Here is a 14,229-nt window from a genome sequence, read left to right as displayed (position 1 = left end):
TTCCCGAGAATCGGCCGTCGCTGTTTAACGAGTAGAACGGGAGTAAAAGAGTCAATGACAGAAACTTCAACGCGCCTTTGAAGTAACGATATACCAGCGGGCTCGAAGCTCTCTCGTTTCGTGCTCTACCTCCGGGGAAACTCGACGGTGACGGGGCTGGTTTTCCATTAAATGCAGCTGCACCCAGCTCGTATCCGACGTCGCACGATAGTCGAGTCCGCCGAAATTTCGCGAAACGGGTCGCGGCTAATTGTACCGTTATCGTGATATTCATAATAACGCGCCGGGTTCGTTTCGTTTTCGCAACGTAATCAAAATTTCGTGTATCACAAAGAAAACACGCGGTTGTTAATACCGATAATTTGTCAACGCCGCAATCTCGCGCATTATTTGCATCCATATATATAAGAATCCAGCCTCGATTTTCCCAAAATTCGAGAACAATAGAGAACCACTCAGAAAGACGTTACCGCCATTGCTCAGAGGCTGGAAGAACAGCTCTCCTCGAATCCTTCGATCGATTATATCGGCGAGGGCATCGTTTCCGGCTGGTGCTGTCATGTTTTTCCTCCAGTTTCCGGGGGGAACCAGGGTGACGGTGGTTCTTTTTCTCGCAGTTCCGGACGCGCCGGAGCGTGTGAAGGCTGTGACCAGCAACGAGGACGCTGTGGTGATATCCTGGCTACCACCACGTCGACCGAACGGCATCCTCACAAAGTACACCGTTTATATCCGCGTGTTGGACCAGGGCCAGGAGGTGAAGATCACTAAAAGCTCGCTGCCTGCGCAGAACCTGCACCACGAAGCAACCGGCCTGAAACTGCGCGAGTCCTACGAGGCCTGGGTTACGGCCTCGACCAAAGTAGGGCAAGGACCTAGCACTCCGGTCATCAAACTTCAGTTGAGCAATACCGGTAAGTTGCATCACGTTTACGAAACTTTTGTCTATCGGAAAACCCTCCTGTACCTTAGTTTTTTCCCCAATGGGATCGATAGAAGTTCAACCTTCGTCGCTCGATTCGTGCGCGATTGGTACCAAGCGTAAAAAGAAAAATTGATCTAACAAACCGTGCGAAAGTTTGATGAAAAATTTGTGAAATTTGTCCTTGGAGAAAAAGAACGATCACCATTTTAAGACTTTCCTTTGAATATTCTTTTTGGTATTCGTTAGGTATACTCTATCTTCGTTATCAGTCAAAGCGATCAGATTTATTGATCAAAGCGAACGTACGTTCATAGAGGATAGGATAAAATGATTGGACTTTAATATTTCAGGAATATTAATTATTAATATTTAAAATGTATATGACCAAAAATCTAAATCTAAGAACATCTCTCAACCATACTACCCTTTCTACCTCTCTGCTATTCCACGCATCAACTTTTCCTCTCTACGTTGTACTTCAATTTTTTGGCATAGTAAGTTTGCACGAAAAATGAGTTTCCAACGAATGGAACACTCGGTGCATCATTCGGTATGCATGGTATATTTAATCGATCCGTCTTTTACGATTCTTCGCGTTCGTGCTCGACAAAGTTCGAACGTCAAGAAGTTATTCGAAGCGACGTCCTCGTAAGATTGATACTAATACAGCAACCAGCTTCGAATTATGCATTTTAATCGTCGGTTCCGTTTGCGCTTGCATTTCCATTCGCGAGTATCGCTGGCAATTAAAATTATCCAATGGAATCGGTACCGAGGAATTGCCTGTTAAAAATTGCTCGAGGAGTCGGGCGGGAAAAAGAGAGCGAGAGGAACCGACGAGGGAACTTTCGAAACAGAACTCAAACACGGATCATAGCTGCTGGAAGTTTAACAAAGAGCTAATATAACCGAGACTTTTAATTAGTTCGAGCAGCCATAATATCGTTCGGTGTGCCGCTCGTGGTGCCGTGGAGGGTGGACGTCAATATGGCTTGTCTCGCCGTTGGTAATCCACGTCCAACGGTGGAATGGCGTCGAGGGGACGTGAAACTGCAACAAAAGTAAGTGCTGACGAGAGAAGGAAAAAAGGAGAGGAAGAAGAAGAAGAAGAAGAAATAGTTTGCTCTGTTGATGGTTCCTGATTGTGGATTTTTCACGACAGATCCGACATCGGGCCGGACAATTCGCTGACGCTGAGGAACGTGCAGAGGACTCACGAGGGCAACTATTCCTGCCACGTGAAGAATCCTCTCGGCTCGGACGAAATCGTGTACACGCTGCAAGTACAAGGTACCCGTCAAAATAAGAAAGTAGAAACGCTTTCACGATATTTTCGCAAGAATATAAAAAATTGTTGCACCTCGATTTATCACCAATGTGACAGCAGACTTTTGCGAAAGCTGTTCCGTTACATTTCCAAGATCGTTTCTTTTTTTTCCCTTTTGTAGTTTCCTTTGTCGTTCAATACGAGACACCTCTTTCGACAGACGAGTACCGTGGTCGCGTTTCACGGCCGCAAAAGATTCACTGCACGTAACATTAGACCGGGAAAGACGACGACGAAGGGTCGGTGTGTGTATCGCGAAACTAATCAGGTCAACGACCTACATTTTTCTGCCGCAGCATGAAAAAAAAAAAAAAGCATCGGTATCGACGCGGTCCGTTATCGTGGAAACTTTCGTCGAGTCGTGCATATTATCGCGAGAATGGCAACGGAATGGGTCAGCTCGACGGAAAAAGCTTGTCACCCGTGGGGTTCGTTAAAAGTTCCGCTCAACTATTTTCCGTCCCGATGCCCGTCCCGTTATCCTCTACATCGTGGAATAATTCGAACGTACGTAAAGGAACGTGGCTCTGAAATACATTTACCGGGTATATTCCGTTACCGGAACGTCACCAGCGCACAGACCACGATACAATTTCACTGTCGTCTAAATGCATAAGGTCAGATGTGAATCGAAAAATGGTTTCGAATATTTATCTAGACTCGGTACAGTTGGAAGAAACGATACGGCCTGGTGAAAATAGTTTCTTCTTATTACCAACGTTTCACGTACGATTTATTAGGTTTCATTAGCCTCGAGAGAGACACCCAGAGACCTTTTCTCCTGTTCTACGTTCACGCTCGCCCCCTTCGTTGTTCTACGCGATTAATCAATCCGGCAAACGTTTCGGAGCGATCAGCTCGGCCATTCTAATTGATAAACTTTGCGTAGTACCGCCGACCCCACCGACTTTGCTGACCACAGGCACCACAACCGACGCTGTTCAGCTGCAGTGGAAACAGGGCGACAATGGAGGCGCGCCCATAAAGGGATTCTTACTCGCTTATCGGCGAGAATTCTCCGAATGGGAGGAGGTGATGCTCGATCGAAAAGCGAGCACTCATCTCCTGGAGGGTTTGCAATGCGGCACAAGGTATCAGTTCACCCTGGCGGCGTTTAATAGAATCGGTAGCGGAAGTGCGAGCAAAATCGAGACTGCGAAGACGAACGGGACGAAACCTATCCCTCCTACGAAGCATCAGTTGATCAAAGTAAATCAAACATTCGTCACTTTGGAGTTGACGTCCTGGCAAGATGGTGGCTGTCCATTGCTGTACTTCGTCGTTGAGTATAGAAGACTTCCTGGGGATTGGTTGTTGGGTAAGATCATTTATTTATTTTTTTTTTTTGGATAAAGGATGTAACTCCAGATTGCACCTGTGTATTGTTGGATGCCAAGGAAGAACACGTTTCAAAAAGCTCGTATTCGAGGTTTTAGCCCTTATTTAAATCGTACTGGATAAAGGGGTAGGGGTGCCGAGTGACGTCTCCGTGAATCCTGCGACTTCACTTCAAGATTTGGAAATCTAAAATCAACTGACTTTTGCACAGCCTTACTATCGCTATGACCCGAGTTTTTCATTTAGAAAATAGTATGATTCACGGAAACGCGTGTCATCCGACAGTATACCGCGACAAAGGAATTCAGTGGCAAGTGAATTCTTTCACAGTGTCGAACAACGTGCAACCGCAATCAAGGTTCCCGATCGTGGACCTAGAAGCTGGTACCAAATACGAGCTCCGTGTGACGGCTTACAACAACGCCGGTTCAACGCAAGCTGAGTACCTGTTCAGCACTCTATCGCCGAACGGTAGTAATCGGATGCCCGACGAACATCCGCCGGAAATCGAGGAAAGCTCGCTGTTCTTCGACGCTCACGTGCTGGCTCCTAGCGTGATCTCGTTGCTCGCTGTGTTCCTGGCGGTGGCTGGTGTCTGCTTTTGCCTGAAAACTCGTAAGTTTTAATATAAATGTAAATAATATAATTCATTTTTCATTTCGCGCGTTATCCATGAATCAACATATCGATGGACATATATTTCCAGCACACCGAGTTTCACATATCCCTGTGTAATTAGATGTAGAACATAATCAACGGCAGAACGAGTTCTGCATTGACGTTTAACAGGCGTGTTTTGAAGCGTGATAATTGGAAGAATTCGTTGATCGTACTTGGTTAATGATGATTGAAAATCCGAATCCATTTCTCTGCATTTCTCGTCAGCCCTGTATGTGTATTTAAATAACCGGGCATATAATTAAAATCAAAGATTCTACAGGTATTTTGTCGGGTTCAAACGACACGCGTGCAAACGCGTTTCACGTGTCGATTTCAAACAAAGGAACATTCAATCGATGTGCAATTAACGATCTCAGTTACGCAAACGTACATGATTCCCGTGTGTGGAAAACAAAAAGCATCGTGACAGAATATCGTAACGTTCGATCTCTATGAAGCGTTAAATTCGATACTCGTGAAACTCGTTGCCTCCCCTGTCGTACATGAGATTCATTCCGATACACGGTTTCGTTTTACTCGCTTCGTGATTAACACCCACCCTGTTAACGCCGTAACAACGAAGCCCTTCAACGCGATAGGTTTCGAATTTGATGTTTTAACGCCCAAATCAAACTCCTTGTAAATCCTCGCGAAGGTAGCTGTAATGTTATCGAATACTCGTCATTCTAGACACTTAAGCCCTAAATTTGGAACGCCAGTAACCATGAATCGCTCCGTCGAGCTTGACAATGGTAAATCGTTGAAAGTTCGTCGATTAGAAGATCGATCTCGTAGACTGGAGTCGCGTTCACAGACGATCAGCCACGTACGAAACAGCAGCAGTATAGACAGGGTCGATCGAACAGGAGGAATCGGCATTCGAAGCGTGTGGATAGGATTTCAACGGTAGCGGCAATTTGCATTAAGCCAGAAGGGCGTGCTGGCGCCGTACTCGTGCCACTCGTCGTTATTGAGTAGCTAAACGTCGCAGGATTGTACTCCAATTACTACCGTGAGAGTAGGTTGAAGAGGAAGCGAGATATCGCCGTTTAACAGGCGAAAATTGATTCCTGATTTTCCTCTCCGATTCGCGTACGCCCCTTCTATTCCCGCCTCGTCTTCCTTTCCCGTTCCAGGCTGCGTGCGTTTTTATTCCACCGATCGTTTACCGCTGTAAGGTAAACATTCCAACCCCCGATTGTACCCGCTCGGAGCGATTCGATTAATTAAAAAGGTCGAGGTTTCAGCATGGTGCAATTATACTTCACATTGTTAACGTTCACACGGGGTCGAGCGTGTTCTTGTTTGACGTACCGGCGGCTAGCAAATATGTATTTATGGCCAACGCGAACAGCCATTCGAAAAGCTGTCGCAGCTTTCTCGGCACGAGCGTTAAATCAAGATAACCCGGAAAACTCATTCTTCTTTCAAACAATAAATCGATGTCCAGTTTCCTTGGTCCTGAAGTTTAATCGATGGAACAGATCCTTTGTTCGTTAAAAGTACGCTCGAAGCTGGTACCCATTGACCCAAACCGCAATCTATAGCTGTGTCGAGTCTTGAGAACGTCCTGAATTGTCTCTTGATTGAGCGCTACGGTTTTGTTAACTTCATTCATTGTTAAACGCCTAATGATTCCAGACCCGGAACGATCTGGTCGAGCAAACGATCCGAATTCGCAAACGCAGGCCGCCCTGGAGAACAAACACAACATGGAGCAAAGGGAACAATACTACGCGACCGTGAGGAAACCAGGCCAACAGTCACCCTGTCGCGAGGTGAGCGCGCTGGAAAGAATTCCCGAATATTCCGAAGACATTTATCCGTACGCCACCTTCAATCTGCCCGAGCAGGAAAACCTGTCGGCGAACCCGATGCGACAGGCATTCTACTACGAACGCAGCGAAACGATGCTGCAAGGAAATCAGGTACGATAAAATTAGCGACCAGTGGACGATAGTTTTACACGGGGATCGGTCAATTATAAACGAGACAATTTGCAGAGAATTTTTATTCAATCGATAAATTTATTAACTAATCTTATGTTAATATTAATAACGTTAACGGAATGTCACGTAATTCCATTAAGTCTCATTTATGTTTGATCCACTCTCGTATATAGTTTTCGTGGTTGAAAACGCAAGGGTTGGGGGTGTTCAACGGGATGGCGACTCTTTGAACGATATCATTCCCGAGTTACTTATACGATGTAATTTAATCGATCGAAACGAACGTCTTTCACGCATTGGTCAGAATAAATGTATCTCTATCGAGAATCTGAACGTGGGAAGATCAAGCGGATGATATATCGCTTGTATACACGTAGATTCGTTGGGAAGATCAAAGCTCGGATATGTTCGATATCTCGGGTAGATGCATCGTACTGGAGTTTGATCTTACTCGAGACTCCCCTTGCAAGTGAATGTCTTTTCCTCTGTGGCAGGAAAACTTGTTACGAGCTGAACGAACTTTGACGGGAAATCAGTTTTCGATCGCGTATACTGACTTCCGAGTACTTCGAGATTAAACGATCGACCTAGACATAAAACAGCTTTACTTAAAAGATGCGCTAGATAAAATTCATTTTTTTTTATATATTAATTTCCTTCGAATATTCGCAATATCTATCTTCGTTTGATTGTTTAATTTGAAAACAGAGGATAGATAGTAACGATGCAACATCGAGAATTGCTCGAATCGATATCTAATAACAGTCTAATGGCTCGCCATTATCGTGAACATCTTCCACGCTAATTTAGACACGTTGCAGTGCGACATGGACCAATACACGAAGGTCCGTGGGCGAGCACGTCGCAAGTCAAAGTCGTTCAAATCGGAATCCGAAGAGTACGACACCTTGGGTTCAGACAGCGACACGGAGGTCGGTACCAGTAGTCGCACCGAGTCCTCGAATCATCTGGACGACTCCGGTCCAGCGTCCATAATGACCCGATCGCCAGGGCCAAACTCGATCGGCCAGAGGGAGCAACGACTAGCCCTTGTCCCGAGGCCGGTTCATCATAGTAAGTTAGTATTCGATTTTCTGTGTCGACGCCGCCAACAGCTTTAAACAGCATCCAGTCGCCACTAACGACTCACCTTTCTCGCATCAACGTCTCGCGTGCACCTTGCAGATGTGCTGTACCACACGCACGAATCAAGTACATCAACCGAGCCGTCACCAATTTCTGAGAGGAAGACCTTCCCGAGGCTCGAGAAGCAAAGGTACGGTTACAGTGAAACGTATGAAGCGTTCGATGATCGATTGCTTTTTCGATTCAACCAACTTTCCTCCAGTTTGATGCGTCCAACAGCTTATTTTCAAGACAATTCAACAGGGAATGAAGTTCCTTTATGGTCTTTATAATCTCGCAAACATCTTGGAAATAAGCTCCAGCTTCGTGCTCTATTTTTCCTATTAACATTGTATCAAGAACGGAGAACCTTTGTGTGCCCTTATAACGAGAAATGAAAATGATAAGCAACGTTGCATTTTAAAAGGAAATCATAGATTCACCATCCCAACCCTATATACATATATATTCATTCGAAAATTTTCAAAGTAGACAGCAAGAAAATTGAAATCGATACCTGGATGAGATACAACCTGTGTCTTACACTAAATTTACAGGAATCAAGGAGCAACGTCCGACATTGGGATGGACGGTCGCGTGCCGGGGATCCTGCGTCCCGTGATGAAGCTGTCCGAATCCGGGATACATTCGTATTCGAGGGGAGCATCGCCAAACAGGCCGTCGAGGCCTGGTTCCTGCGACAGGCTGACAAAACAGCCGAGCCCGAGGAAATCCGTGGAGTCGTTGTGCCTGCTGGAGGAACCCGGATCGTCCAGGATGGCAAGGAGAGAGGAGGACTGGGGCAGCGAGCTGTCTACGTTGGAGCTGAAACCACCGACAGGTTTCACGGATGCGCACGAGACCAGCGAGGCCGAATGCGACATCGACATGAAGCTGAAACTCCACAGGAAGAGGACGGGTTTTCCTTCTAACTCGCTCTCGAAATCACCTAAAGACTTCACTATCACTGTCTAAGTGTCTAATCAAATTATTCGCAAATTGCTGCCAACACGAAAAAAGGTATATAACGAATATACGCATAAAACGATGCCAAGCATGATGAGTGTTAATTAAAAAAAAAAAAAAAAAAAAAAAATAACTACGATGAAAATTTCCTCGCCGTTGAGATCGTCGGGATCCCCCCAACGCTTCTCTGTGGATGGATGACTGTCTTTCCGTGTAACTATCTTGTCGACGATCCATTTACAATAAAGAGGTATTTTTGTAAGAAAAATTAGAAAAACAATTGACTGCGTCCGATTGATTTTTCAGCAATTTCCCTCGCCCTTGAATTTACTTCCATCATTTTATTTTTTGCTGTGTTTTTTTACAATGAACTTGAAGAGATCGGCGGTGCGATTGATTTGTCAGATTTTTTATTTAGAGACGTCAATCAGCTTAATTGCCAGCGCTTATCAGTTATTTTTAAAAATTAGTAAAAATCAGTCAAAAAGTTATTATAATAATTAGTTCACGAACATATATTTTAAAAAGACCACCATAAATCAAATATACTTCAAATTCGATCCTGGTACCATCTATACAAAAATCACTGAAACTACTCGTCAATTTACCGATCGATTTTCCGAAATAAGAGGACACTGGCGCTAACTTTTAGGAGGTACCGGAAGCACCGACGAGATACTGTTAAAGACTGCCAGCCTTATGGGAGTTCGCGGGACCGAAAAAAGTCGACGTTTTCGTACGCCCTCTAGGATATATTGCAGCCGCACTAAGAAACAGAACCCGAATCAGTAAGTGTGCCGGTAAGGTATTCTCGGGAGTCTGTCGTCGGTGGTAATAAAGTATATTCGTTGGTATTGATGCAATCTAAGTATTTACTTGCCGACTTGTCGACTGATCGTTCTGCAGTCGGCTGTCTAATACACCAACGGCCCTAACTCTTTTAAAATGTCTGATCTATCCTTTATCTAGTCTATGGTGATATATTTCTGAGATGTGTGTATCTCATACTTGTCAAACGAAGATTAAAAAGTGCATAGTAAATAATAATGGATGGAAATCAGACAAATGTCAGTGATCCACAGTTTATTTCCTTCCAAGATTTTCCATCGATAAATCATGGAGAAAATGCTGGACAGGCACAATTAAATATTAATGCTTCCACTCATCAAGGTTTTAATAACCTTTCAAATGATCCTACTGGAATCGGCATTATGGAAGATCTTCAGGGAATGCCTGATAAAACTGAAGGTTTATGCTTTTATAATGTTTATGATTGTTTTAAGTAGATTGTTACATTTGAAATTTAGAAAATATTCAGTGTTTATGCACTTTTTCAGAACCATATTTTTTCCTATTTTAGCCACATCATCACCTAACTTTTGGACCATTGAATATTATCAACAGTTTTTCAATGTTAATACAAAAGATGTAGTGGAAAGAATTAAAAGGTCTATGTTTCCATATGGAAGTGATAATTATTTGACAACTCACATAAGACCAAAACCAGACCTATATGGTCCATTCTGGATTTGTATCACCTTGGTATTTTCTATAGCTATAAGTGGAAATGTGGCTAATTACTTGCAAACAGCTAATTCAAGTAAATATCACTGGAGGTATGACTTTCACATTGTATCTAAGGCTGCAAGTTGCATATTTTTATATGCATGGTTGTTGCCATTAACATTATGGGGTGCATTGAAATGGACCACTAGCACAAGGGATACAGAGGAAGAGTTAATTGAGGTTTGATATATTACTCTATCTTTTTGAAAGGTACTTTATGATTTTCAAACTAAATTTTCATTTTAGTCTTACTCAACGCTTAGTCTCTTGGAGCTTTTATGTCTTTATGGTTATTCCTTAGCCATCTACATTCCAGTAGCTTTCCTATGGACTATACAAATTGAATGGTTTCAGTGGAGTTTGGTTGTAATAGCAACTTTCCTATCTGGTGGAGTATTATTGAGATCTTTGTTACCAATAATAGAAGGTATGAATTTATTGAAACTCTAAGAACCTTGTGAAAACAAGGAAAAATGCATTAATGTAACAAATGAATTTTTAGGGAGGTACAGATTAATATATATCGCGATAATTCTTGGAATGCATCTGTTAATGGCAGGGTTTATGCTATATTTCTTTCACGCGCCATCAACGAGCGACACTGTGACTGCAGAAAAACCAGAGGCGACGACTGTTCGCATAAACGAAGTCTTGAAGCAGACTTTACATCCTACTTCTGTCGACTAACATATTCGTCGAACCGTTCAATTGTGATTAACTCGAATATATTTAAAATTCATTGCCAGCTTTGGCAACAAGAACACATCTACCCTAACAAACACTGACTGATAGAATCAAGTGATATGAATCGCACATGTCCGCTGATCATCAATTCCGTCTTCGTGCAAGTAGTACTAGCGTTTATACTATACCTGTGAACGAAACAAAATAAATGATAATAACTGAAATTTGTGGAAACTTTGAGGCACTAGTGTTTATTACAAACATTTCAGTCGGCCCATATCAAGTATATATATTATATATAATAATAATGATAATAATAATAATAATAATTCCTGTGTGTCAGGGCAATATAGAAGGCCAACAAAGTGTCTGGTTGATTTATTTTCACAACCCCCTTTTTAATAATAAGGGACGCGTTTTACATATCAACGCAACACATATCATTTACAATCATACGAACCTTCATGTTGTACACAGTAATTGTTATTAGTACTCGTAATACAATAGATAGTAATTGTTATTAGTTGTCGTTAATACAATCGTACGTGATTCATTAATATTTTCTTCTATCATTTCGTTTACAATTAACCAATACGACAAAAGGCAACATTCATTTTGTAATAGTATCGTCGTTTACGTTATTATCATCGCTCTATCGGTACATGTACACCATGACATTAGTAATTTGCTTGTCGTTTAACGTTATTACACGAGAAGAATGCGACGACGACGCGTGTTATCGAATATGAAGCCAATTGATTTACGATCGTTTCACTCCGATTTGACTTTAAGCCTCGCGAAGAAACTCCGTATAGATCTCGCGTACCGCCGGTTAAAAACGAATCCGTCGAGCGATTTGCAAAAGGGATAGCGCGGTAGAGTAAAATTTAGCATACGTTTCGAGGTCTACGAAAAGTCTTCCATGTTACAAGCCTTGTCGATGTGAGCATATTTTTTATGTACAAAATAGAAAAAAAAAGTTGTAACAGTGTTTGACTCTCTCTCTCTCTCTGTCGAAGAGCCAAGTGTCTCTTGTAGCTTGTATTGTCTGAAGCTCTTTCGCTATTGAAAATGGCCGATGTAGTTTAGGCTAATCGTCAACATAAAAGCCTACGTCAGACTTATCCATAGCACAACTGAGCAATAACTTATCGTGACATACCATGAAATCAACGTTTGAAACGAGGTAAGCTATGCGAATATCCAGAGCAGGAAGGAGATCCTCGGCGCGGCGCTTTCAAACTTGAAACTTCATTTTCACTTGGCGCTATTCCTAACGAAATCATGTTTTCTCTTTCATTCAAAATTGAAGTGATAGTTTCGTAGAGGTACGATAAAATAGGCATGGAAATTACGGAAAGTGTACTGCGATCTGAAAATTAGGATTCTCAATATTGTAAAACGATTGGTAATTTTATTATATCGTTTGGACATTGATATTCACGATACAAGCTACCAGAAATATGTTCTCTGTTCAAATATGAGAGCCCACACCAGTCGGTGTGTAAAGCGTTTCGACGACCACGAAACCGTCGGAACAATTTCTAATTTACCAGCTAAGAGGAGCTCACAACGACTTGGTCCAACGTGTTTACAAGATATTACAGTCAAAGATATTACGAATAGGCAGGAGCAATAATAACGAGTAATAAAATCTATGACAGTCTACCAGTTACTTGTGTTTTTTTTTTTCTTTTCTCAACGTTACACGCATGGCTACTTTGTTTCATTATCATTTTTTTTCCTTTTTGAATATTAAATATTGTTCCTTGGCGCGTTTGCGCGAACCTAATGACGCGCTAAACGAAACAAGAAACAACTGTGTAAGTGTTTGTTCTTATTTACAGTAAGATGTGTGTCATTGGGCATGTTTATCGTTATTATTATTAATATACATTTTTTCTTCTATTTTGTAAGTGCAAACACGCATATTTACTAGTACAGAGACACACGAAACCATCGTGAACGGTGATACCGCACACGGGGCGCTCTTTTTCTTTTTTTTAAGTATTACACACACAGATAATAGTAATGTTTACCCTGGTTTTATCAATTATTACAAGTATACGTATTTATACATATATATATTTATATAACAATGCTCATAAATGTCGTACCCTTTATACACTCGTCGACTATTATTCTCTATTATGTTACGCGATATTGCAATAATTTCAGGTTGATTATTCAGTCGCATGCTTAGACAGTACGTGAAATTATTCTTATTCTGAACTCGAAAGGTTTTGGGTAATTAAACAGTCACGATTAACACGTTGACTGCCGCGAGGATTAATTTAATCAAATAGTTGAGAAAAATATTGAAGCAGGCAACGTGTTAATGAATATACACAAAATTAAATTCTCAAGTGATTTTCCTTTTTTTTAAATAATTAATCTTGACAAAATACAAATGACTATAGCGTTAAAAATATGTGAACAAATGTGTAAGTCATTGTAAATGAAAGAAAGGAAAACAATTTTTAAACGACACGGGAAAACTTTTTATCAGTTTGTCAAGATATCAATTATTGTATCTTAACTTTTGTGTACGTTCGAGATACTTTCGTGTCGAGGCAATTTTTAATCGTCGATCGAAGAGAAACGATCATGGTATCGCGACAGATAGAAGCCTGTGTGTATTTAAAAAATTCCGTCTATTCCACTACGCTTAATTTTTGTAACTATTATTACACCGATACGTAGAACGCGTTTTGTAATGAAAAACAGTCCTGTTTCATAGCGTATTTGCGAGGAACTTCTACTTTTGTTGTACTATCTAGGTGAACGATACACACTTTCGAGAAATTAGAAAATTAAACGAGAACGAACAAAGGGAAATGAGATATCTTTGTTTCTAATTTATTCAACCGATCTGTCTTCTTATAGAAGGATAAATTATAATGATCCTTGATTTACTTTTCTATCGCCGTCGAACCTTTTCTCTATTTTCAAATTCGTTTCCCGCGTTTACAACGGAAAAGAAAGAACAAAAATAAATAAATAAATAAAATTGAAACCGATCTTACCATAGCATTCCGAAAGATAACTATTATCCGTTTGGTCGGTTACTTAGGACAGATATTTATCCTTATCGTCTAACGATTGAAAAAACTACAAGAAACTTACGTCGATGAGTACACAACAGTTTTTTTATCGTATAAGAAATGTTAAATTTGTTTGTTCGCTGTTTAGTCTGGGCTAAATCTCCTTTTCTCTCTATTCTACATATATCCCTATTGTACACACAATTACGATTCTAAACGTCTTCTAATTAAGAGCTTCGTAAAAACCTGCGGCTATATACACAAATGAATTTTTATTTTGTATTGTAGTATCGCTTTAACACTGGAACAAATTACGTTGAAATTAAAAATAAATTAGACAAACGGATGATAAATTATAATTAGCATTTGATAGATTGGACGAAGGTAAGGCTTTTAACGTTAATTACGGAGCGCTAAAATCACATGTTACATTTTCAAGTTCCAGTGTTATTAAAAAAGTATTTCAGAGGACAGAAGAAACAGGCGTGGATACGGGTTAAAATTGTCAAGTTTGATAGAATTCATATCGGAGTTCGCTGAATTCGATGGAAAGTTATAAAAAAGGGACGTTTCTTTTATTTGCTTTTCCATCTAGCGCTTAGACGAACGATGAACGGCTCTTTTGATCAGTGTTCCACGTTGATC

The 14,229-nt window shown here is 41.2% G+C and overlaps 2 protein-coding genes across 2 annotated transcripts in view; both read left to right on the top strand.

The window, feature by feature from the left end:
• The window catches only part of LOC114872797 (Down syndrome cell adhesion molecule-like protein Dscam2), a 111,833-nt gene extending 103,301 nt beyond the window's left edge, over positions 1–8,532 (top strand). The window contains exons 21-30 of the mRNA XM_046285607.1: positions 618–914; positions 1,851–1,986; positions 2,088–2,215; positions 3,142–3,570; positions 3,921–4,205; positions 5,892–6,028; positions 6,104–6,178; positions 7,021–7,273; positions 7,385–7,475; positions 7,882–8,532. Of these exons, the coding sequence (XP_046141563.1) occupies positions 618–914; positions 1,851–1,986; positions 2,088–2,215; positions 3,142–3,570; positions 3,921–4,205; positions 5,892–6,028; positions 6,104–6,178; positions 7,021–7,273; positions 7,385–7,475; positions 7,882–8,299 (2,249 nt within the window). The 3' untranslated portion in view covers positions 8,300–8,532. The remainder of the gene's footprint in view (positions 1–617; positions 915–1,850; positions 1,987–2,087; positions 2,216–3,141; positions 3,571–3,920; positions 4,206–5,891; positions 6,029–6,103; positions 6,179–7,020; positions 7,274–7,384; positions 7,476–7,881) is intronic.
• Positions 8,533–9,189: 657 nt separating this feature from the next.
• On the top strand, positions 9,190–10,764 carry LOC114872811 (protein YIPF1). The gene is made up of 4 exons (XM_029180439.2): positions 9,190–9,538; positions 9,651–10,036; positions 10,103–10,283; positions 10,359–10,764. The coding sequence occupies exons 1-4, from the start codon at positions 9,337–9,339 to the stop codon at positions 10,541–10,543; spliced, it is 954 nt and encodes a 317-aa protein (XP_029036272.2). The 5' UTR covers positions 9,190–9,336; the 3' UTR covers positions 10,544–10,764.
• Positions 10,765–14,229: the final 3,465 nt, after the last annotated feature.

Source organism: Osmia bicornis, chromosome 1 (genome assembly GCF_907164935.1).
Source record: "Osmia bicornis bicornis chromosome 1, iOsmBic2.1, whole genome shotgun sequence".
NCBI lineage: Eukaryota > Metazoa > Arthropoda > Insecta > Hymenoptera > Megachilidae > Osmia > Osmia bicornis.
The sequence above is the reverse complement of the archived record's forward strand: the minus strand, read 5'-3'. Positions and strand labels throughout refer to the sequence as shown.

Excerpts from the sequence above, each read along its gene's own strand:
- LOC114872811 (XM_029180439.2), top strand. The coding sequence starts at position 9,337 with ATGGATGGAAATCAGACAAATGTCAGTGATCCACAGTTTATTTCCTTC. Across the intron at positions 9,539-9,650 it reads AATGCCTGATAAAACTGAAG|CCACATCATCACCTAACTTT; the intron begins GTTTATGCTTTT and ends TTCCTATTTTAG. Across the intron at positions 10,284-10,358 it reads TTTGTTACCAATAATAGAAG|GGAGGTACAGATTAATATAT; the intron begins GTATGAATTTAT and ends ATGAATTTTTAG.